The sequence below is a fragment of the Felis catus genome, chromosome E2, assembly GCF_018350175.1.
Source record: "Felis catus isolate Fca126 chromosome E2, F.catus_Fca126_mat1.0, whole genome shotgun sequence".
Classification (NCBI taxonomy): Eukaryota; Metazoa; Chordata; class Mammalia; order Carnivora; family Felidae; genus Felis; species Felis catus.
The window spans coordinates 19,944,626-19,966,936 of NC_058382.1; the positions used below are offsets into that span (position 1 = coordinate 19,944,626).

General features: G+C 49.0%; 1 protein-coding gene and 1 pseudogene across 1 annotated transcript in view; one reads left to right on the forward strand and one right to left on the reverse strand.

Moving 5' to 3' along the window:
* RHPN2 (rhophilin Rho GTPase binding protein 2) overlaps positions 1 to 22,311 on the forward strand; it is a 59,477-nt gene that overhangs the window by 31,632 nt on the left and 5,534 nt on the right. Inside the window, exons 5-14 of the mRNA XM_003997951.6 lie at positions 6,634 to 6,711; positions 7,090 to 7,214; positions 8,937 to 9,103; positions 11,405 to 11,592; positions 11,998 to 12,154; positions 15,551 to 15,670; positions 17,323 to 17,517; positions 19,901 to 19,977; positions 20,991 to 21,137; positions 21,453 to 21,608. Of these exons, the coding sequence (XP_003998000.2) occupies positions 6,634 to 6,711; positions 7,090 to 7,214; positions 8,937 to 9,103; positions 11,405 to 11,592; positions 11,998 to 12,154; positions 15,551 to 15,670; positions 17,323 to 17,517; positions 19,901 to 19,977; positions 20,991 to 21,137; positions 21,453 to 21,608 (1,410 nt within the window). The remainder of the gene's footprint in view (positions 1 to 6,633; positions 6,712 to 7,089; positions 7,215 to 8,936; positions 9,104 to 11,404; positions 11,593 to 11,997; positions 12,155 to 15,550; positions 15,671 to 17,322; positions 17,518 to 19,900; positions 19,978 to 20,990; positions 21,138 to 21,452; positions 21,609 to 22,311) is intronic.
* Positions 13,066 to 14,902, reverse strand: LOC102899819 (annotated as a pseudogene).

Below are 22,311 nucleotides of genomic sequence, written 5' to 3' on the forward strand. Positions count from 1 at the left end.
CAAGGTTTGATTTTCTGGCTAGAAAACAACCCAGGAGCTGCAGCTTTATGTCAGTTATGTAGAGGCCACCTGAACTTGTAGATGGGACACTTGTCACACATCTGGGAGACTCAAGACAATCTTTACGTCTGTGGAAATGTGTTTGGGTGCCTTTGTGGAATAGTTTCTTTAAGATTTAGTTTGTTGCTTGGATCCAGGGTGGCAAGGGCACAGGCATTTTAGAAGGAGACTCTTGGAGACACTTGGGGATTTTATGGAATCTGTAAGGACCCAACCATGTCATGTGCTGAATCCCACATTAAACTCAGTGGGGGAAAAAAAAATCACATGTGGCCATGGCCAACTGCTATTCAGCTGAGGCTTCCAACCATGTCATTTTAGCCTCAAAGGGACTCTTCAAATGTCAGGCATACAAGAATGAGAACATCTGGGGACGTCCTGTTTTCTCCTTTCCACATTTGTCCCTGAGACTCACACAGACAGGTGCTGCAGAAGCACTTGAGCCGACTTAATGAGGGCAGTTCAAAGTGCGGGCCGCCTTGCACCTCCCTGTGTATCCGTGGGGCGTTTAATGGCCAGTAAAACCTCACGGTGTGATTTCGTTCTATTTTTAAATACATGGGCTTTCAAACGGCCTCATTTGAAGACACCATCAAAATAAATTCCCTTTCCAGAGAATTCAAGTTGTTTGTTTTGGGGTTTTTTTTTTTTTGGCCTCTAAATATAGCTTTATTTATTTATTTATGTTTATTAAAAACAGTACTGCAGAACATTCAGAAAAATACCAAGGCATGGAAAGATCCCTCCCAGCCCTACCCCGCCGTGTCCCCACTGAGCTTGGTAACCTGCTCAGCACTTAATCTTTGGACACTGGGGCTGTCCCTCCGGTCAGGGGCCTGACTCACGAAGGTGTGTGACTCCCCCCCCTCCCCTCTGTCATGACTTCACGTGGTGTCTGCTTATAGAAGGCAGGGTGGCTATTAGTTTCATTCTTCAGGCAGCTTCCAAATGCTCGCTGTTGTCAGCGGCTCTCCACTGAGCATTTGCACACTTCACCGGATGTTCTCTTTGGACAGATTTTTAGACACGGATTCGGTCGGTGGGAGATCCGTATTACCCACTTACCCACCAGAAGCGCTCCTGCCTTACACTCCTACCGACTGTGCGTGACTGCTTATCTTCCTGCACTTTAGGTCACCCTGGGCAGCGTTCACCGTTTTGATTTTTTTTATGCTATCTTTGTGATCTTTGTGAAATCGGGCAAAATAAGAACTTATTACAGTTTACATTTCTCAGGTCGGTACTCGAGTTGAATGCGTGTATGGTTTGGGGTTGGGTCTTTTGTTTTTTGTTTTGTTTTGTTTTGAGTTTATTTATTTTGAGAGAGAGAGAGCACGCACAGGCGGGGGAGGGGCAGAGAGAAGAAGAGACAGAGTCCCAAGCAGTTCTGCACTTATTAGCACAGAGCCCAATGCCGGGCTCAAACTCATGAACCGCGAGATCATGACTGGAGCTGACATCAAGGGTTGGACGTTTAACCGTTTGAACCACCCAGGCGCCTCTCCTGTATGTTTATTTTCTCTTTACACTTTCCCTTTCAGATCGACTGTTGCTGCCCTTTGTGTGCTTTTCCAGTGTGCTTTTATTTCTTACAAGAGATCTTTTACATATGAAGGATTTATATATATTGCAAATGTTTCTCTCAGTACATTCTCTCCTTAGTTTAACTTTTGTTACCCAAGCAATAACCAGCTTGAAAAATATAACATATATATTTCTGCCTGTAGGATTTTATGTCGATGAACTTACCAGCCCCTCCCTTTACAGTTCCGCCTTGATAGCGTGTTCGGAAAGCACCCTCCACGCCAAGATGGCCTAAATATTTTGCCATTGTTTCCTCCAGTGTCTTGTTTAAATGTTTTCACATCACATCTTTAATCTATTTGGAATTACTTTGGGAGTAAAAAATGAGCCCTGTGTAGGGCTGTAGCTTTTTATTTAAACCAAATGGGTAGTCAGTTTCCCCTGAACTCTGTGAAGAAGCCATCTGTGGTGCTGGATGGTGTCTGTTTCTCCCCATCCCCCCCCCCCCCCCCCATCCACCCTTCTCAGTCCTGCTCTGTGCCTGGGAGGCCACAACAGGCTCCTGCTCTGTGGCTTCTTGTTGCCTGTGCTGTTGGGGGAGGAGCACCAGAGAGGATAGGAGGAGCACCGAGAAGTTCGGGCATTTATTCTCCAGGCTCCTTCAGCCGGCCTCCTTTTTTTCATTCCCAGAGGGAAGGTCCTGGTGGCTTTGGGTGCCTACCTCAGGTAGCCGGCCACCTCTCTGGGTTTCCAGAGCTCCTTCCCTACCCTGACCCTTTAGCTCTGCGGTTCCAATGGCCCTGGAGGTTCCACACCATCCCTGCGGTTTCCCTTAACCCTGCCCACACCCCTGTATTAGCCCTTTGCTTCAATTCACATCGGCCTGCAGGCTGTGTGTGCCATGCCACTTCCTTCCCGTCTGGACCTGCTGGCTGCTCCAGCCTTTCCCACTCCTGTGGAACGCTGGCTTCTGTTATACACCTGATTCTCGAATCTCCTTCCCTCTGTTTCTGATCCATGCCTGGTTTCATTGTCTATCCATTGCTCACAGTTTAATCCCTGTGTGTTTTAACAGCACTTAGAGCAAGCCTCTTTTATTAACTATGCTCTTCCAAATGTTCTTGGCTTTTCTTCCACATTTTTACTCCCATGTTTTGTCAAGTTTCCCCAAAATAGCACTTTTGGGTTTTGATTGAAACTTCATTTAGATTCATAGCTAAATTAGGACAAAATTGTATCTTTACAATCTTGCACATTTTCATCTATGAACCAAATATTTCTAATTGTTGATGTCAACAAATAGCGAGTTTTACAGGGGCAGAGACCATGTCTGTCTGATTTTAAAAAATGATTTAATGCTTGCCATTTGCAACAACATGGGTGCATTTGGAGAATATAATGCTACGTGAAGTAAGTCAGAGAAACACAAATACCATATGATTTCATTCATATGTGGAATTTAAGAAACAAATGAAAAAAGACAAACAAAAAACCCAGACTCTTAATAGAGAACAAACACGTGGTTCCCAGAGGGGAGGTGGGTAAGGGGGTGGGCAAAATTTTATCCCTGGGAATATTATACTTTTCTTGATCTGGTACAGTTGGGAAGATATGGTTTCCCTGTTTTTCTCTAACAGGTTATGGCTTGTATTAGAAAGGATTTATACATAGTAACTTTTTGTCCCTTTCACTGGATGCCTGCTAGTTTAGGAGTTTTTCAGTTGAAGCTCTAGGTTTTGTAAATAAGGCATTATTTTGGAAAAAAAAATTTGTTTTTTCCTTTCTAATATTTGTCTTTATTTGTTAACTTTCAGAATTATGTTATATAAATAGAATGATGTTATATAATCCTGTCTTATCCCTGATGTTTACAGTGGGTTCCAGCCAGATTTTTAAAAAATTTTTTGTTAAAATGTTTATTTATTTTTAAGAGAGAGACAGAGTGCGAGTGGAGAAGGGGCAGAGGGAGAGGGAGACAGAATGTGAAGCAGGCTCCAGCTGTGCTGACAGCTCAGAGCCTGATGTGGGGCTCGAACCCACCAGGCGTGAGATCATGACCTGAGCCAAAGTCAGAGGCTTAACCGACTGAGCCACCCAGGCGCGCCCCCCCCCCCCTTTTTTTAGAGAGCGTGTGGGGGAGAGGGACAGAAGGGGAAAGGGGAAGAGACAGAGAGAGGGAGAGAGAATCTTAAGCAGGCTCCACACTTAGTGCAAAGCCTGAAATGGGGCTCCATCCCATGACTCTGGGATCATGACCTGAGCCGAAATCAACTGAATGAGACCCACAGGTGCCCCTAGATATTTTTTCTTCTACTTAGTAAATTTAATCTCACCTAGGAATGCATTTAGAATTTACCAAAATTCTCTTTGACTTCTGTGAGGTTAACATAAAGTTTGTAATTTCTCTCCTAATTTTAAGAACATTTTTGCCATGGGACACCTGGGTGGCTCTGTCAGTTGAACATCTGGCTCTTAGTTTCAGCTCAGGTCGTGATCTCACAGTTTGTGGGATCGAGCCCTGCTTGGGATTCTCTCTCTCTCCCTCTCTCTCTGTCCCTCCTCCCATTCGCGTATGTGCGCATGCACAGTCTCTCTCTCTCACTCTCTCTCTCTCTCTCTCTCTCTCTCTCTCTCAAAAATAAATAAACATTTAAAAAAGAAAAAAGAAAATTTTTGCCAGCATCCGTAGCAGAAGTTGGGGCACCCGGGTGGCTCAGTTTGTTAAGCGTCTGATTCTTGGTTTCGGCCCAGGTCATGATCTCACGGTTTGTGAATTTGAGCCCCACATTGGGCTCTGTGCTAACAGCGCAGAGCCTGTCTGGGATTCTCTCTCTCCCTGTCTCTCTGCCCCTCCCCTGCTTGCTCGTTCTCTCTTTCTTTCAAAATAAATAAATTAATTAATTAAAAAAGAAGTTGACAGAACAGTGTGCTGTCCTGAAAAGGATGCAGTTTTTCTCAGCCCTGAGCATCTCGAGTGGTGACCCGAACAGTGTTTTCAGAGATGTCATCAGAGACATCCAGATCATTTTTGCCATACTGAACATCACTAATAACATAATTATGGTGGAGAATCCTTTCAAATTTTACAAACGGTCATTACATTAGGAGAGGAGCCGATTCCAAATATCAGCACTTTAAGTTGTAAAAAAAAAAATCTGTGACAGCATCATACATTGAAAGGAAAACTTAGGTAAGAAAGACCAAATTGAAAAACAGAAGGAGCAGGTGCCTGGGTGGCTCAGTCGGTTGTGCATCCCACTTCGGCTCAGGTCACATGACCTTACAGTCATGAGTTTGAGCCCCACGTCAGGCTCTGTGCTGACAGCTCAGAGCCTGGAGCCTGCTTCGGATTCTCCTGTGTCTCCCTAATCTCTCTGCCCCTCCCCTGCTCATGCTGTGTCTCTCTTTCAAAAATAAATAAACATTAAAAAAAAAATTAAAAAAGAAAAACAAGGAGCTTCTGCATATCCCTGGACCCAGCAAGACATTTCAAAATGTATGCTGAGGAGCTAACAAGAGGTGTGCAGGGAGGGAGACTGTCATAGTGTTATCTTTAATCGCAGAGGTTTACGAATGACTTCAGTGTCTAACGAGAGGAAGTTAAGAATATGATACTTATTGGCTAGCACATAGTAGGTGCTCGGTTTATTTGTTCAGTAAATGAGTTGTACAGTGATTACATTGGAGGACTGTATAACTATTAGAAGTCATGTTGCAGGGCGCCTCGGTGGCTCAGTCAGTTAAGCGTCCGACTTCGGCTCAGGTCTTGATCTCACGGTCCGTGAGTTCGAGCCCCGCGTCGGGCTCTGTGCTGACGGCTCAGAGCCTGGAGCCCGTTTCACATTCTGTGTCTCCCTCTCTCTCTCTGCCCCTTCCCCGTTCATGCTCTGTCTCTCTCTGTCTCAAAAATAAATAAACGTTAAAAAAAAAAAAAAGAAGTCATGTTGCAGAGTATCTTGTGGTATATGAAGACGTTTGGCACATTGCCAATTCAAAGAGAAAAGCACAGCCAATTTGTATATTCACTCAACAGAATCCCATGTTTGTAAGACGGTGTGTGGGTGTGTGTGCGTGTGGATATGCACTGAACGTACAAAAAGGAGGTGCTTTCATGGAGAAATTGTGTAAATTGACTGTACTCACAGACACTTGAGAAAACACGACTGACCAGTGTCTCTCAACTTTTTTTTATGGCCAGGGAGAGCCAACACTTATGGCAGATGTTATGCAAGAAGCCACTCTCCTCCCCCTTACCCCGTTTTTATCTTTTCCCTGTAATGCTTGCCATCTTCTAATATATGATGTCATTTACTTGTTTGTGGTGCCTGTTACTTATTGCCTGTGCCCCCTTGTGAGAACATAAGCTGCACGGGGCAAGGTCTTTGTTTTGTTTGCTGATGTAGCCCAGACACTATGGACGGTGCCTGGCACGTAGCGGGTACGCATCAGTGTGAGTTGTATGACTGAATGAACCCACGGGGCGGTCATCAAACGCTGGACTGTGGACCGGGTTAGGGGGTCTCCTTCGGGTGCTTCATTTGTGGAAGTGCCCAAAACTGCTCTCCCAAAGGCTCCCATCGTAGACCCCAAGGGTAGCATCCTCATAACAGTGCCTCGCCAGGAGTTTCCTTTGCCAGGAAGCCCCTGTGCTCCGAACATCTGAGCCCTGCAGTATCTGTGACGTTTGCCAGAATTGTTCAACGTGTAGTACTTATGTGGTCACTTAACTGTCCTGCGAAGACATTTTAGTTGTTTGTTTGCGTTCAGTAGGCACCATGCCCAATGTGGGGCTCGAACTCATGACCCCAGGATCAAGAGTCGGACGCCCTACCGATTGAGTCAACCAGGCATGCCTGCAAAGACATTTTAAAATAAAAATAATTTCAACTTTCTTTTTTACTGAAGCGACAAAAGGAACTTTAAATATACATGCTGTTATGAATTCTACATGGATTTTTAAAGGGGGGGGAGAGCACATTAGACGTTCCTGTATACCTCTTTATGGTTTCGAATGTCACCTTACAGTGGTTCATCTCCTTTCTCTTGCAGGATTTTATCCTCGAGCATTACAGTGAGGACAGCTACCTCTACGAAGACGAAATAGCAGATCTGATGGACCTGAGACAGGTACAGTTTTGTGTGCAGCAGGGAGGGGAGGATGGCGGCTGGAGTCTTCAGAATGTCCTTAAAAGTCTTAGAGAATCGCTCCTGGTTGGAGGTGATAGGGAGGTGCTCTGGGAGCCATCTGTTCAACCCGGCACACGAGAAGACCACAGGAGGGGACAGACACGCCCACTGGCACGTCTGGGTCTGGATTCCGGGACTCCTGAGTTCATGCCAGCCCTTTGCCACCACTGCTAGCGCTCATGATAGCCGCAGCGGGTCCCGGGCTCCATAGACGTGGTTGTGTGCGACATCTTCCAGAAAGTGGGGGGGGCGAGGGGAGGCAGGCATCGGCTGTGTCCTCACCTGCCCCCCCGCCATCCATGGCTCCTCTCCTTTCAGGCCTGCCGAACGCCCAGCCGGGATGAGGCCGGTGTCGAACTGCTGATGAGTTACTTCATCCAGCTGGGATTTGTGGAGAGCCGATTCTTCCCGCCCACCCGACAGATGGGGCTCTTGTTTACGTGGTAGGTGCCCGGGGTCCCTGCTGCTGTCTTCCCCGTCAGCTCCCCAGGGGCTCCCCTGCAACCACAGCCCCCTCTTTCAAGCGGTCCCATTTGTACAGGAGAGCCTGGAGACGTGTAGATAAACCGGTGTTTATTTATGAAGGGGACCCAAGGGGAGGAGGCTCCAACAGACCGTGGCTTCTTGCTTCTCAGAACAAGTGAGCCGAGCAGAAGAGGCATTTTTTCGTGCTCATTTTATTGTTGGGGGAACACCGGGGCTCTGAGGTGGAACTAACAAGAAGCAAGATTCTTGTTCCAGATGGGGCAGGGGGTGGGGATCAGGTTTTGTCCCAACGACAAAGGCAGCAAACAGAAATAGATCGGCTCTTAAAACCCTGAGCAGAACATTTGATTCTTCTCGAGAGTTGGTATTTTCGAAGGGTAGTGTCGTTTAACTACTTTGGAGATGCTGTACCTCTTCTCTGAGCGTACTTAGCGTGGGTGAAAGGGGAGGAAATGCCAAGAGCTACAGGGCATGTTCAGAGCCGCATTTCACCACAGCTGGTGATTAGTGATGCTGTCCTTTTGAATGATCAGGCGGATGACTTTTGCTAAAGATGCCTTAGCTGCCTACTCACAGCGAAAAGGCTGAGAGTGTTTCTCCTCATTGTTGAATTAGGAGGAAGCTCCACATCTATCTCCTGGTTGACATGTGAACTTTAAAACAAATCCCCAGTCTTTTAGACTTGAGGAAGAATTATGAGGGGTTAGTAACGGCTGTGTTACATTTAGGAGAAGACCTGTATTTTTTTAATACACCTTATTTTTTAGAACAGTTTTAGGTTCACAGCAAAAGTGAGAGATTTCGGGGCGCCTGGGTGGCTCAGTCCGTTAAGTGTCCGACTTCGGCTCAGGTCATGATCTTGCAGTTTGTGAGTTCGAGCCCCGTGCCGGGCTCTGTGCTGACAGCTCAGAGCCTGGAGCCTGCTTCAGATTCTGTGTCTCCTTCTCTCTCTGCCCCTCCCCTGCTCATGCTCTGTCTCCCTCTGTCTCTCAAAAATAAATAAATGTTAAATTTTTTTTTTAAAAAGAGAATTTCCCATATACCCTCTGCCCCCCAACACATGCCCGGGCTCTCCCATTACCACCCAAAGTCCATAGTTTACATTGGGGCTCACTCTTGGTGGGAGGCATTTCATGGGTTTTGATACATGTATAAGGACACGTATCCACGTTGTACTATGATGCAGAGTAGTTTCACCCCCTTACAATTCTCTGTTCCATCTTTTATCCCTCCCCTTCCCCCACAACCCTGCTGATTCTTTCTGTCTCCATTGTTTGCCTTTTCCAGATTGTCAGATAGTTGGACTCGTACAGTATGTAGCCCTTTTTCAGATTGGCTTCCTTTCACTTAGAAATACGCATTCAAGTTTCCTGCATGCCTTCTCACGGCTCGATAACTCATTTCTTTTTATTGCTAAGTGATATCCCACTGTATTGTTGTGCCACAGTTTATCCATTCACTTATGGAAGGACATCTTGGTGGAGAAGCCTTTTTCTTGTGTGAGATTGTGGGCACCTGATCTTGTGTGAGATCAGACCCGTTGTCTTGCCTGGAAACGAATGCTTCATTGCATGTGTGTTTTTGAGTTTCATTCAAGAAATACGCTTTGTCCGTTTTCATCCAGAACGGCATTCACTAGCCAAATGATCCGTATTCTCAAAACCGCTTCTTTTAAATAGGTATGACTCCCTCACCGGGGTGCCAGTTAGCCAGCAGAACCTGCTACTGGAGAAAGCCAGCATTCTGTTTAACATCGGAGCCCTCTACACACAGATCGGGACCCGGTGCGATCGACAGACGCAGGCTGGGCTGGAGAGTGCGGTGGACGCCTTTCAGAGAGCGGCAGGTGTGTCTCCGCAAGGGCTGCTGGGATACAGTCCTGGCCCCACCAGCTGGCACTGGGCACTGCAGCGGAAGAGGGTCAGTGAGTCTAACCCGGGCCCACGCGGAGCCTCACAGGCCTGCAAGGGCCAGGCGGGTTTCTCTCGCTGGTGTTATCTTCCCACCGAGAGAAGTGCTTAATGGCTCAAACCCTGTCGCCTCAGACCGGGTCTGGCTCATGCACACAGCGAACGAGTCCCGTGGTTAACAATTAATCTTTTCCAAACAGCTGGCCCCGAGGATGGCAGTGAATGAGTTGCTCTTTTGAACACTGTATTTATTGAAGAAGGGAATACGTTCTCTCAAAATAGTGCAAGTGTAGGCTCTTTTCGGTTTTCTTTTATCAGGCGTGGTTCATCACGGCATTTTACTGTCCGTGCCTTTATCGTGTGCCCATTCTGCAAAGCTTGCCTCCCTGAGATTGCTCCTCTCAGCCCTCTGTCAAGCGACACTTAGCGCCAGCCTGTAGCGGGGTGGGGGTCAACCAGGCTGGGCGCAGCGGGTGGGCCTGGCTCCTGGGTGTCTGAGGGCCCCTCATTGCTCTCCTTCAGCACGGTCTGTGTCTGGCAGACTCGCCCTGAGAAATGGTGGGTGGGACGGCGACATGGCACAGACCACAGCACGACCCCCTCCACTGGTTTCATGTCAGGGCTCATTCCAAGCTGGCGCTTATCACTGCTTTGGGGCATTACTCCCAGCGGAGAACCTTCCGGGTATCTCACTCTGCAGGCCTTTGCCATTTTGGTGATCGTGAAACTGCTTCTGTTAAAATGACAGATCCCTTGGGATAAAACGACGCGCTAAGATTCCGTGTGGGAGCGGATTTCTCTCACTGTCAGTCCTTTTCTGGGCTCATTTTCTTTCTGAGGAACCTAAAGCAGGTGTGCTTGGTGACCCATCTCTAAGATTACAGCGGTGTAGACGACATAAAGCACAAGAACAGAGTGGGAGCAGACCCAGAAAGGAGCAAATAGCCTGCGGCCATTGCCATCGTCCACAGGGCAGCTTATGCTTTGCAACAAAACCAGAGGAACCAGTCAGATGGGATTCATGTCAGGGATTTTATTTCAGCCCGGGGTTGATTGTCAGTGAAGGCTGTGACAGTTAATTTTCCAACCTATAAAAAAGTCAGCTAAGGGCTACAGCGGGCACATTCCCATTGGAGTGGGGGAGTCGATCTCTCCTGAGGTCCTGGGGAAAAGCCCTGAGCTTTGTAATGACCCAGGTGTTCCGTGTGAGCGTGTCCGTCCGAGAGCCCTCCCGTCATCCTGCCTGCTTTCTGTTTTCACCTCCATTAAATGCCTGGTCATGTATGGAATTTCTCACAATTGTCCCAGGTGAGACAGGAACAAACAGGGGGTAGGCTGGTTTCCTTGCTTGATGCAGAGGTAAATGTTTTGGAAAAGGATCCGATTTTTTAAATCGTGGTAAAACATACAAGAGAAAAATGACCGTTGGCAGCCAGTTTTAAGTGTTCAGTTCATTGGCATTAAGTACATTCACACTGTTGTGCAACGGTCTGTCGCCAGGACTTTGTCATCTGCCCAAACTGAAACTCTGTCCCCATTAAATACTGTCTATTCCCTTCTGCCCCCAGCCCCTGGCAGCCAGCATGCTACTCTCTGTCTCTCTGAATTTGACTCTTCCAGATACCTCATCTCAGAATCATACAGTGTCTGTCCTTGTGACGGGTTTATTTCACGTAGCGTAACGTCTTCATCCATGTTTTAGCATGTGTCAGAATTTCCTTCCTTTTTAAGGCTGAAAACTATTCCATCGTAGGTATACAGCACATTTTGTTTGACCATATGTCGATGGACATTTGGGTTAGTTTCTACCTTTTGGCTGTTATGACTAATGCTTCCATGAATGTGGGTGTCTAAGTATCGGTTTCCATTCCTGCTTTCACTTCTTCAGGGTATGTACCTAGGAGTAGAATTGCTAGATCTTACCATGATTGAGACTCAGATTTTTTTTTAACGTTTTATTTTCATTTTTGAGAGAGACAGAGACAGAGTGTGAACAGGGGAGGGGCAGAGAGAGGGAGACACAGAATCCGACACAGGCTCCAGGCTCTGAGCTGTCAGCCCAGAGCCCAACGCGGGGCTCGAACTCACAAGCCATGAGATCATGACCTGAGCCGAGGTCGGACACTTAACGGACTGAGCCACCCAGGCGCCCTGAGAATCAGATTTTGTAAGATGCTCCCAGATACCAGGGAGAGTAGTATCCCCAACTAATGTGAAAAAAAAAATCCAATTCGCAGGGGTTTTAAATCATCTGAAAGAGACGTTCACTCATACTCCGAGTTATGACATGAGTCCTGCCATGCTCAGTGTGCTGGTCAAAATGATGCTTGCACAAGCCCAGGAAAACGTGTTTGAGAAAATCTGCCTTCCTGGGATCCGGAACGAGTTCTTCATGCTGGTGAAGGTGGCTCAGGAGGCTGCCAAGGTAAGGCGTCCTGGTTCCCGTGACTTCTGGGGGTGGGCAGGATGTGCTGGTGTGGGCCCCCTGGAAGCAGCGGGGGAACAAGCCCGCGGCAGCTTGCCCGTGACCTGGGCAGCGTGCCCGCCCTGGCCAGAGCGCTGGCTTGCATTTTCTTGGCAAGTGTGGCGTTTTAGATACGGATCACTGATTCCATCTGCAGCTTAGCCTAAAAACCAGCATAATGACAGTTGCCTGATCTCCCTGTTAACTATGACACCGAAAGAACGAGGCACCCTTGGAGCTGCTCCCAGATTCTGGAGCGGCCTCCAGCAGGGCCGCTCCGTAGAAGAAAGGGCTCTTTTTCTGCACCCTGGGTGCGTGAGCACCCCTGTGCCAGGCTCCCTGTTCCCAGCGTTCCTTCTGTTTCAGGTCGGGGAAGTCTATCGGCAGCTGCATGCGGCCATGAGCCAGGCACCGGTGAAGGAGAACATCCCCTACTCCTGGGCCAGCCTGGCCTGTGTGAAGGCCCACCACTACGGAGCCCTGGCCCACTACTTTGTAGCCACGCTTCTCATCGATCACCAGTGTAAGGCTTGTGGGCTTGGAGGCTCTGGGCTTTGGTCTGGGTTGTGCTTCTGGGACATTGTGAGCTGAGCGAGAGCTGCCTGCCTCTCTGGAGACGCTCACAGCCTGGGGGCCCGTGTGGGATTAGGGGCTGTACGTTCCCGTTGTGGAGGAAGAGGGGTCGTGCGGTTCTGCCTGAGATGGAGCAGACAGCTCCTAGGAGAGGACTTTTCCCCTGGAGGTGAGCCCAGGGTTAACATCAGTGAAACACTCCCCTGGGCACCGCATCCAAGGGGATGCCCCCAAGCTCAGTATTCAAGATGACCTTTGGATGGGATATTTTATTTTATTTTATTTTTCAGTGCATATCAGAAATGCATTTTTATTTTTACTTGAAAACAACTTAAATTTTTAGACAAATGATTTTAGTCTATAAATTAGATTTTGTTTTTGTACAGAATATAAAGATTTCCCTCACTGATCTTCCATGTGAAGGGTATTACAAGCCTGAAGGGAGATACTTTCCACACACAAGTGTGGATTTCACACACAGGGGACTGGAAACCAATGGGGTAGTGCTTCTAACCATAAATTAGGACAAGTGACACCACATATTAAAAAGGGGTAAGAGGGGCGCCTGGGTGGCGCAGTCGGTTAAGCGTCCGACTTCAGCCAGGTCACGATCTCGCGGTCCGTGAGTTCCAGCCCCGCGTCGGGCTCTGGGCTGATGGCTCAGAGCCTGGAACCTGTTTCCGATTCTGTGTCTCCCTGTCTCTCTGCCCCTCCCCCGTTCATGCTCTGTCTCTCTCTGTCCCAAAAATAAATAAACGTTGAAAAAAAAATTAAAAAAAAAAAAAAGGGGTAAGAGAAATATTCTAGTTAATCAGATTCAAGAAGCAAACAGGACACAAAAACTGCGCAGATAAGACGAAGTCAGCAACGTTAGTTAGGATTCTGCATTTATGCTGGAGTAACAGGTTTGTGGGGTTATAGTGTGTACCACATGAAAACAGCAAGAAAGAGCCAGAAAGGCTGGAACAAGGGATTTTCACTAAAGCAAATTAACTTCTTGTCAACTGCCAAAACCAAACCAAACAAAACTGAGCATATGCATGTTAGTATACTGAAGGCCTGTTATACCCGTTTCCGTGCAGCGTGCTAAAAGTTAGATAGAACTTCTTCGCTGGTGCACACGAATCATTAATAGTCACGGAAAATTGTTTTGTTTGTGTTTTGTTGCCCCTTCTCCCCAAATTTCGGGCATGTCTTGTTTTAGATGGAGTATAGCCTTTATCTATAATTTCGTCCCATAAAAACATGTGAAGACAACGTTCATTCTGTGCCAGAGGATGACCAGCGAGCTTGTTTATAAACTGCCCCAGCCCCCGCTTCCTTTCTTCAATAAAATTATCATCAAATATTCCATCATCTCCTCTGAAAGGAAGCTGACGCAAAAATGCTTTTCCAGGCAGCGGGGGAACTACAGCCTTGCTCTCTCTTTCTAATTCACTTTGCAGCCACTCAAAGTCACTGTATCTTCTAATAGTAGATTCCTTTAGCTTGAAAATAGGCAGATTTGTCTTGACCCTGATTTCGTAGGTGGTGAAGCCGCCCTGGCCGACCCCCACTGTCTGCGGGTTGCTCACATCGATCTCGAGAAGTTGCTGGGCGGCCCGTAGGCATCATTCAGGTTCTGGGGCTTGGTGATCAGCCGCCCAGTGTCCGCCACGGTCTCCGCGATTTCGCTGCTGCAGCTGCCACCCTGGATGTGATATTTTGAATGAATCAAAACCAGAGCACCTGAGTGGCTCAGTTGGTTAAGTGTCGGACTCTTGATTTTGGCTCGGATCGTAATCTCACGGTTTGTGAGATCGAGCCCCATGTCGGGCTCTGCGCTGACAGCAGGGAGCCTGCTTGGGATCCTCTCCCTCTCTCTCTGCCCCTCCCCTGCTCACAAGGGGGATTCTCTCTCTCTCTCTCCCGCAAAATAAATAAACATTTAAATGAATCAAAACTAATGCAAAAAACATATAATCCGTGGTGATCCAAATTTTCTTTATTTTTTTTAATGTTTATTTTTGAGAGAGAGACACAGAGTTTGAGTGGGGGAGGGACAGAGAGAGAGAGGGAGACACAGAATCTGAAGCAGGGCTCCAGGCTCTGAGCCGTCAGCACTGAGCCCGAAGTGAGGCTCGAACTCACAGACCGTAAGATCATGACCTGAGCTGAAGTCAGACACTTAACTGACTGAGCCACCTAGGTGCCCCAATGGTGATCCATATTTTAAATAGAGACTACAGATCAATAACAGTGCTGTGCTGAGCTACACTGGAAACTGAGGCAAAGAGGAATTTTGATGTTTCTTCATCATGCATTTTTTAGCATTAATTTTGATATTTAAAAAATTGCATTAAACTATCATGTGTTCTGATTGATGAGTTTTGGGTGCCCTCTTACATTTTTAGCCCAAGCAAGGTGTCTTGCTCTCCTCACCCTAGTCTTGGCTCTGATCTGAGGTCAGATGGGACTTCTGTTGTCATTACTTCCAATCAAAGTAGCCCTCCAAAGTAATGAAAAGGACCACCTCTGGAGCCACACTGCCTGAGTTCCTATCACAACCTGCCATTTACTAGCTGTGTGGTCTTAGTTAATTTCCTTAATTTTCTGTGCCTCAGTTTTCTCACCTATAAAATGGGGAGATGAAAAAACCTATCTCATAGGGCACTTGTGAAAACCAGGTGCCTGTGTGCAAAGCTAAATAGTCCCTCATATCTAGTGGACGCTCGGGAATTGGTAGCTGCTGCCGCCAGTGTTAACATAGAGTCTATTAGACGGGATAAGTCACGTAAACCAATAGAAAGAACGACACTTTGGTAATTGCGGTAGAAACACAAATGAGGCAGCAGTTGGACTCCTTGGTGAGGTCACGGAAGGCTTCTCAGAGGTGGTGACGTTTGAGGTGCCCTTTGAACTCTGAGGAAGACTTTTGCGGCTGAGCCCGGAGGAAAAAGACAGCCAGGGCAAGAACACTAGCTGAGCTGTGGAAGGGAGGCCGGAAGCGTTGAGGTGGTGAGGCTAGAGAGGGGACACGTGCCAGGGAGGGTGCAGGCCTGGAGGCCACCAGAGGTCTGAGGCGGGGCTACGCTAGAAGGTTCTGTGAGGTGGGGGAGTTGGAGGAGTTGGGGGCCCAGAGCCAAACCATGAGCCCCAAGAGTGTGCCTGGCCCCGGGTACGCAAAGTAGCCAAGGGTGTGTCCAGGGGCAGAAAGACCTATCGTCCCAAGGACCTTGTAAAACTGGAGAAGGAAGACTGGAGATGTGGTTGAGAGAGATCTCCCTAAAGGGTCTTCGGCACCGTCTCCAGAGTCTGTGGCCGTGTCTGTGTCAAGAAGGGATTTACCCTGTGGCTTCTATTGCAGTGAAGCCTGGCGCAGACGAGGACCATCAGGAGAAGTGCCTGTCCCAGCTCTATGACCACATGCCGGAGGGACTGACGCCCTTGGCCACGCTGAAGAACGGTCACCAGCGCCGACTGCTGGGTACGTGTCGCCTGTCCTGCTCACAGGGCCCCGGACAGGTCCCCGGGGCAGGGCTCAGAGAGCAGGGCGTCCTGAGTCGTCATGGCCACTGTGGATCAGTTATCATGAGGCACATTCTGAAGACTCAACAGGCTTCTGGAACCGTGTTCTCGCAGGTTCTGTGAGGGCCCGGGCCAGAGCTTTGGCCATCTTCCAGAGCCCTAGAGGTCCAGGGCTGGCCCTGGGTCATCCAAATGTAGAGGGACGTGTCTGTTAACTTTCTTCTGTCACACCTAAGAACTGGTGATGAATCGTCCCAGTTTGGTCCCTGCCAAGTCTCAGAGTGAAGATCTCTTTTCACGTGTGAAGCTGAATTCCTCTCCTACCCCAGACCTGCCCTCGTCTCCTCTCCTCGATGGCAACTCCAGCCTCCTAAGTGCACAGGCCAGAAACCTGGGGCTCACCTTCTGCCTCCAGTCTTCTTTCTCATCCCACATTTGGTTGGCAGATCCTGTTGACTCTCCCTAGAAAACACGTCCCAGATCTGACCACTTCTTAGCTACCACCCTGGTCCAAGCCACACGTGTGATGTGCTTACTTAACAGACATCGACTCCCTTCAGCCCCACACGACCCTGTGACGTAGGTATGGTCCACTTTACGGTTGAGGAAATAGAGACCCAAAGGGCTCATAACTGGTCCCCCTGCTTTCCCTTTGCTCCTTCATAGTCCGTTCACATGAGGCCTCTGTTCATACCCTAATGGGCTCCCATCTCACCCAGAGTAGGGGCAGAAGCCTTCACCCTGCACTGGTAAGGCTGGACGTGGTCTGACCCCTGCTGTCTCTGGCCTCATAGTTCCTGCCTTTGCTCTGGCCCTCTCCCTCCAGCCATACCCTCAAGCTCCTTGTTACCCTTGAACACATAATAGGCTTAGTCTTGCCCCAGGGCCTTTGCACTTGCTGTTCCTGCTTTCAGGAGTGCTTTCCTGTGATATCCTGTGGCTGCTCCCTTGCCTCCTTCAGGTGACTCAGAAGTCACCTTCGGGGCGCCTGGGTGGCTCAGTCGGTTAAGCGACTGATTTCAGCTCAGGTCACGATCTCACGGTCTGTGAGTTCGAGCCCCGCGTCGGGCTCTGTGCTGACAGCTCAGAGCCTGGAGCCTGCTTCAGATTCTGTGTCTCCCTCTCTCTCTGCCCCTCCCCCACTCGCACTCTGTTTCTGGCTGTCAAAAATAAATAAACATTCAAAAGTAAAACTAAAAAAGGTACCTTCAGAAAGGCCCTCCCAGATCACCCATCAGAGAAGAGCAACTCTTTGTTCCCGGTCTTCTTTTGCTGTGTCTGCTACCTGCCCTGCTTCATTTTTCTCCACAACCTCATTGCCACACGGTCCCCTGCCTGTTTCTTTGCTCCTTAGTGATCTCTCTTCAACCACTAGCGCATAAACTCCATGACGACACAGAGGCTAGTTTTTGTCTGCTGCTTTATCTCTACCGCCTAGAACACGTGGTAACTATTTGCTCAATGGATGTTTTATAGACCTGAGTGAGCCGTCCAGGCAGATCCTTCAGAAAAGAGAAGGTCCACCTTTCTGGGGCACTTTGGCTCTCCCTTGACACATTCACACTGCACTTTGGGACGCTGATGTCACAGGGGGTGCTTTTCTGTCGGCAGGCAAGTCCCACCTGCGCAGAGCCATTGCCCACCACGAGGAGTCTGTGAGGGAGGCCAGCTTGTGCAAGAAACTACGCCACATTGACGTGCTCCAGGAGGTGCTGTCCGCAGCGCACCAGCGCTCCCGGCTCAAGTACGCTCAGCACCAAGAGGACGATGAGCTGCTGAACTTGATGGATGCCCCTGACATTATCTGTGAGTGGCCCGGGAGCCCGTTTCTCCGGGGGCGTGGCCTGCGTCTGCTCATCCTGGAAGGCTGGGGCAGACCCTGCTGTGTGCTGGGTACTGCTCTCACCCTGGAGTTATCTGCTGCTCACGCAGCGCGGGGCCTTCTTTATGGTCGTTGTAGCATGTGACTCCTTTCTGCCCCTCAGCGTGCCCCCTTGGTGTCCGGGCGCCCTGCTGCCTGGCTTGTCTTCATCTCCTTCACGACCCCCTTGGCTGACTGTTCTTGCCCAATCCCAGCCACCCCTCAGGCATTCTTGAGAGTCTGCTCATCCAGATGCCTTTCCTTAAAGTCGCACAAGCTCCCCGGGGTTCCAGCCATCCCCTGTGGTCAGGAGACCTCGGAAACTACCTTCGCCTTGGTGTTTTTGCTACACCCCACGCCCCACAGGCCCTCTGCCTTCTGGGAGTGCCCTTTGCTGTGTCTTCTACCTCCGGCTCCACGGTTTTAAAGCCAAAGGCTTCCGTATTCCCTTTCCTATGCTTGCTCTTTCCTGGTCTCTACATCCTTTAGCCACGCCAACATTTTCTCTCATTCTTTTTGTAGGACAACAAATCATTCTCATTATGAAATGAGAAGTAAATATAGTGGAATCAGGGGATGTGGGGAAAATTTTTACCTTGACAGTGAAAATGCTTCAAAACCTAGTTTATCGTGTGCGTGGGTGTGTGTGGTAAGAACACTGAAGATCTGTCCTCCCAGCAAATTTCGAGTGTACAATATAGTGTTAGCTCTAGTCCCCCCGCTGTGTGTTAGATCTCTAAAACCTCCTCATCTCGCGGGACGGGACGTTTGTACACTCGGACCAACGTTACCTCACTCCCTACCTCGCCCCCACTGTCACCCACGGTTCTCTCTCTGCTTCTGTGAGTTCAAGTGAGATCACACACCGCCAACACTTTCTGAGCATTTCCAAGGGATTCATTGCCATCCTGGGCTCAGGAGGATGGAGGTGTTTTGGACAGTCGTTGCTGCCCTTGGGGCGGGGGAGAGGGGCTGGTTGTCGGTTCTGCCCCAGGAGGCAGGGGTTGGGAGGCCCCTCTGAGAGGTGACTTGACGGTGAAGGGATGACAGGGTCTTTCGAGGAGTTGGGGGGAGGTGGCCCAATCGAGAGAACCTCCTTTGTCCATACTTCCTTCCACCCCACTTCCTACACCTCTGTCCCTAGTCTGTTAAAGTTCCACCCCAGTTTCCGGGGACCAGTTCCTGAGAGACGGAGCCCTGCGCAAGCTGGAGCCCGGGCTTGTCTGTGGTAACGCTGGCTGGTACCTGCTGAGCACTTGAGGTCTGCCAGGCACAACAGTGAGCACCCTATATATACGGAATCTCATTCAACTCTTCCTCCAACTCTTTAGGGAGGCACTGGTGTTGCCCTCATCTTAAAGATGAGGCAGTAAAGGCTTAGGGAAATCAGAGTCTTTGCCCCGGGTGACCAGGCTGGCAGGTGGAAGCAGGCATGGTGCCCTGTGATTCTCCTTCATGGACAATGGCTCCCTCCTTGGCCCCGTGTCCACACAGTGTACTGCGTGGCCAGGAAGTAGAGACATCACCTCCAAGGAGCGAGTGGGGGAGCGCGGCTCCTGGGGAGGCCGCCCAAGGCTGGTGGTGCCACTCTGGGAGTAGATGAGCACTCCGTCCGAGCCCGACACTGAGTCAGGCACTTTGTAAGAAGCCACAGAGCCATCTTGTGAATAGAGGGGTGTGTTTTGTCTCGGCAGGGCCAGGCTTCTTCCCCAGGTTTTCTTTGTATACTGCTCTTCATGTATTCTTGGCCTGCTCTGGGATCCTTTGTCAGGAACTGCCTAGCCTCATGGTAAGAGTTGGCGTGAGCGTCCCATGAATGTGACGGTGGAGATTTAAGCTATCAATGGACGCAACCGGGCAAACCGACGTCCCCCTGAAATCCTCATATCCCACATTAATGATGAAAGGAGGAAGCTCATCTCACTCGGGACTCTGTGCTGGGTCCTTCCTTCCGTAACAGCCACCCCTGAAATGTAGACTACTTCTCGGTCGGGTTTCCCGAGTGCCAAAGGAAGTCCGCTAGAATATAAACACACTCCTCAAAGGCAGGGGATGTGTCTTGATTGTCACTGGTCTGTCCCAGCCCCAGAGTGAGGTATGGCTCACAGTAGGTGCCCGGATGGAAGGTGCAGCTGACACTGGGCCAGGGGGTTGACAGACAGTCAGTCCCTCTTCTGTACCACTTGTCTAGACCAAGAGGAAGGCCAGGTGACTAGGAGAAAGGTTTGCTCCCTCTTCCCTTCAGAGAGAAGACTTAGACCTGAGTTTTCAAGGATAACTTTCAATTATAGAAACATTTACGCTTTCACTTCTAATGTTCTTTTCCAGCTAAGACTGAGCAAGAGGCTGAAATTATATTGCCACAGTTCTCCAAGGTGACAGCAACAGACTTCTTCCAAAAGCTGGTATGTTGAATGCTTATTCCGTGATGACTCAAGGGGACAGCTCATATAGGCTGCAAGTATATAAAAGGCTATTTTTAGGTAACTATACTTTTTTTAATTGGAGACTTTATATAGTTTTTGTTAAGATGACTTAAAAAAAAATTTTTTTTTAAATGTTTATTTTTGAGAGAGAGAGAGAGACAGAGACAGAGACAGAGTGCCAGCAGGGGAGGGACAGAGAAAGAGGGAGACACAGAATCCGAAGCAGGCACAGAGCCTGATGCAGGGCTCAAACTCATAAGCCTCAAGATCATGACCTGAGCCTAAGTCAAACAGTTAACCAACCGAACCACCCAGGTGCCCATAAGATGACTTTTTAAAGAACATTTTCTTTAGGGGTGCCTGGGTGGCTCAGTTGGTTAAGCATCCGACTTCGGCTCAGGTCATGATCTCGTGGTCCATGAGTTCAAGCCCTGCATCAGGCTCTGTGCTGACAGCTCAGAGCCTGGAACCTGTTTCAGATTCTGTGTCTCCCTCTCTCTCTGACCCTCCCCCGTTCATGCTGTGTCTCCCTCTGTCTCAAAAATAAATAAATGTTAAAAAAAAAATTTTAGAGAACATTTTCTTTAAAATATATTGGATATTTTAGAGAAAATGGCAGTTGGATGTTCCTGTGTGACTGCTGTAGCGTGTATTATCCCAGATGCTGTCATTAGTCTCTGAGCAAGGCCAGGTGACATCTGCAAGGACAACAAGGTGACATTTCCTGTAGCTTTCATTTTTTTTAATGAAAGAGAGTGTGAGTGTGTGAGCAAACGGGGAGGGACAGAGAGAGGGAGAGAGAGAATCCTAAGCAGGCTCCGTGCGCTCAGCCCAGAGCCTGACATGGGGCTCGAACTCACAAACCGCGAGATCATGACCTGAGCGGAAATCGAGAGTCGGACGCTTAACCAACTGAGCCAGCCAGGAGCCCCTCAGCTTTCAAGTGCTTGATTCAGCCTTTGGATCCTGCACCTAACGATACTGTTCCGCAGGGCCCCCTGTCAGTGTTTTCGGCGAACAAGAAATGGACACCTCCTCGCAGCATTCACTTCACTGCAGAAGAAGGGGATTTGGGGTTCACCTTGAGAGGAAACTCTCCAGTTCAAGTCCACTTCCTGGACCCTTACTGCTCTGCTGCGGTAAGTGTGTGCCACCGTAGATGGGGAGCAAAACTTATTGGTATCTTTGCAAGCAGTCAAACAGTTCAAACAGAAAGAAAGCTGCCCAAACAAATATATTTGGGTGTATGAATGAATTTAGGGTTCCTCTCTGTAAAAAGACGGACCGTGTGAAAGGCCTCTCATGGGTCTTACTCGCCCAGAGAGCAACGGATTCATGCATGCTGTCTTGAAGCAGACTTATGCAAATACCTGTTTTGTTAATGCACTTGGGAACCGATCCAGGGGTTGGAATGAACAGAACACTGACCTTCATTTAAATCCTGCTGTGTGTAGCTGGCAGGAGCCAAGGAAGGGGATTATATTGTGTCCATTCGAGACGTGGATTGCAAGTGGCTGACGGTGAGCGAGGTCATGAAACTGTTGAAGGGCAAGGGCAAGGACGACGTGGAGATGAAGGTCGTGAGCCTCCTGGACTTCACTTCGTCCATGGTGAGTGCTCACACCCCGACAGGAAACAGCAGCGCAGAGTGGGCTTGGTGTGAGTCCAGCCCCAGCTGTGTCAGCAGACCCTCTACCGCCTGCCTGCATCAGTGACCTGCCCCAGACACCCTGGGCCAGAGATCGTTGGAAAACTAAAAAATGCTGTACATAAAAGAACCACTTATTTTTCTGATTAAGTTATTTGTTACAAAAGTCATATGTACTTATGGTAAAAAAAAAAAAAAAAAATACTCAAATGCTACAGAAGGGCGCGAGACGATGTGTGGAAGTCCCTCCCCACACGTCAGAGGCAGTGCTGGCTGTTCCCCGTGAGATCTTGGGAAGTGTTTGATGCCTGTGCACATTCACATGTGCAGTTATAGCCTTCGTGCTCCCTCAGCGGGAGGAACCGTGTACATTCTCTTCCACACTTGGTCACATTTAATTATGGGCCTTTGACTCTTCCCTCTATGACAGGGTTCGTTCTTCAGGTGTTGGCAGGGCATCCTGTGTGTAGGCCCTTCCTAGGTGTTGGAGCTCCAGCTAAACCAGGCTGATGAGGTCCCCACCCCCAGAATGCTGGCCCTAAATAAGCAAATAAGTGGTTGTGATTTTTGACAAGGGTGGTACAGAAAATAAACTGTGTATCGCGACAGAATGGTTGGAGGCGGGGAGAGGCTCCTCTAGGCAGGGCTTGCACAGAGACGTGAGT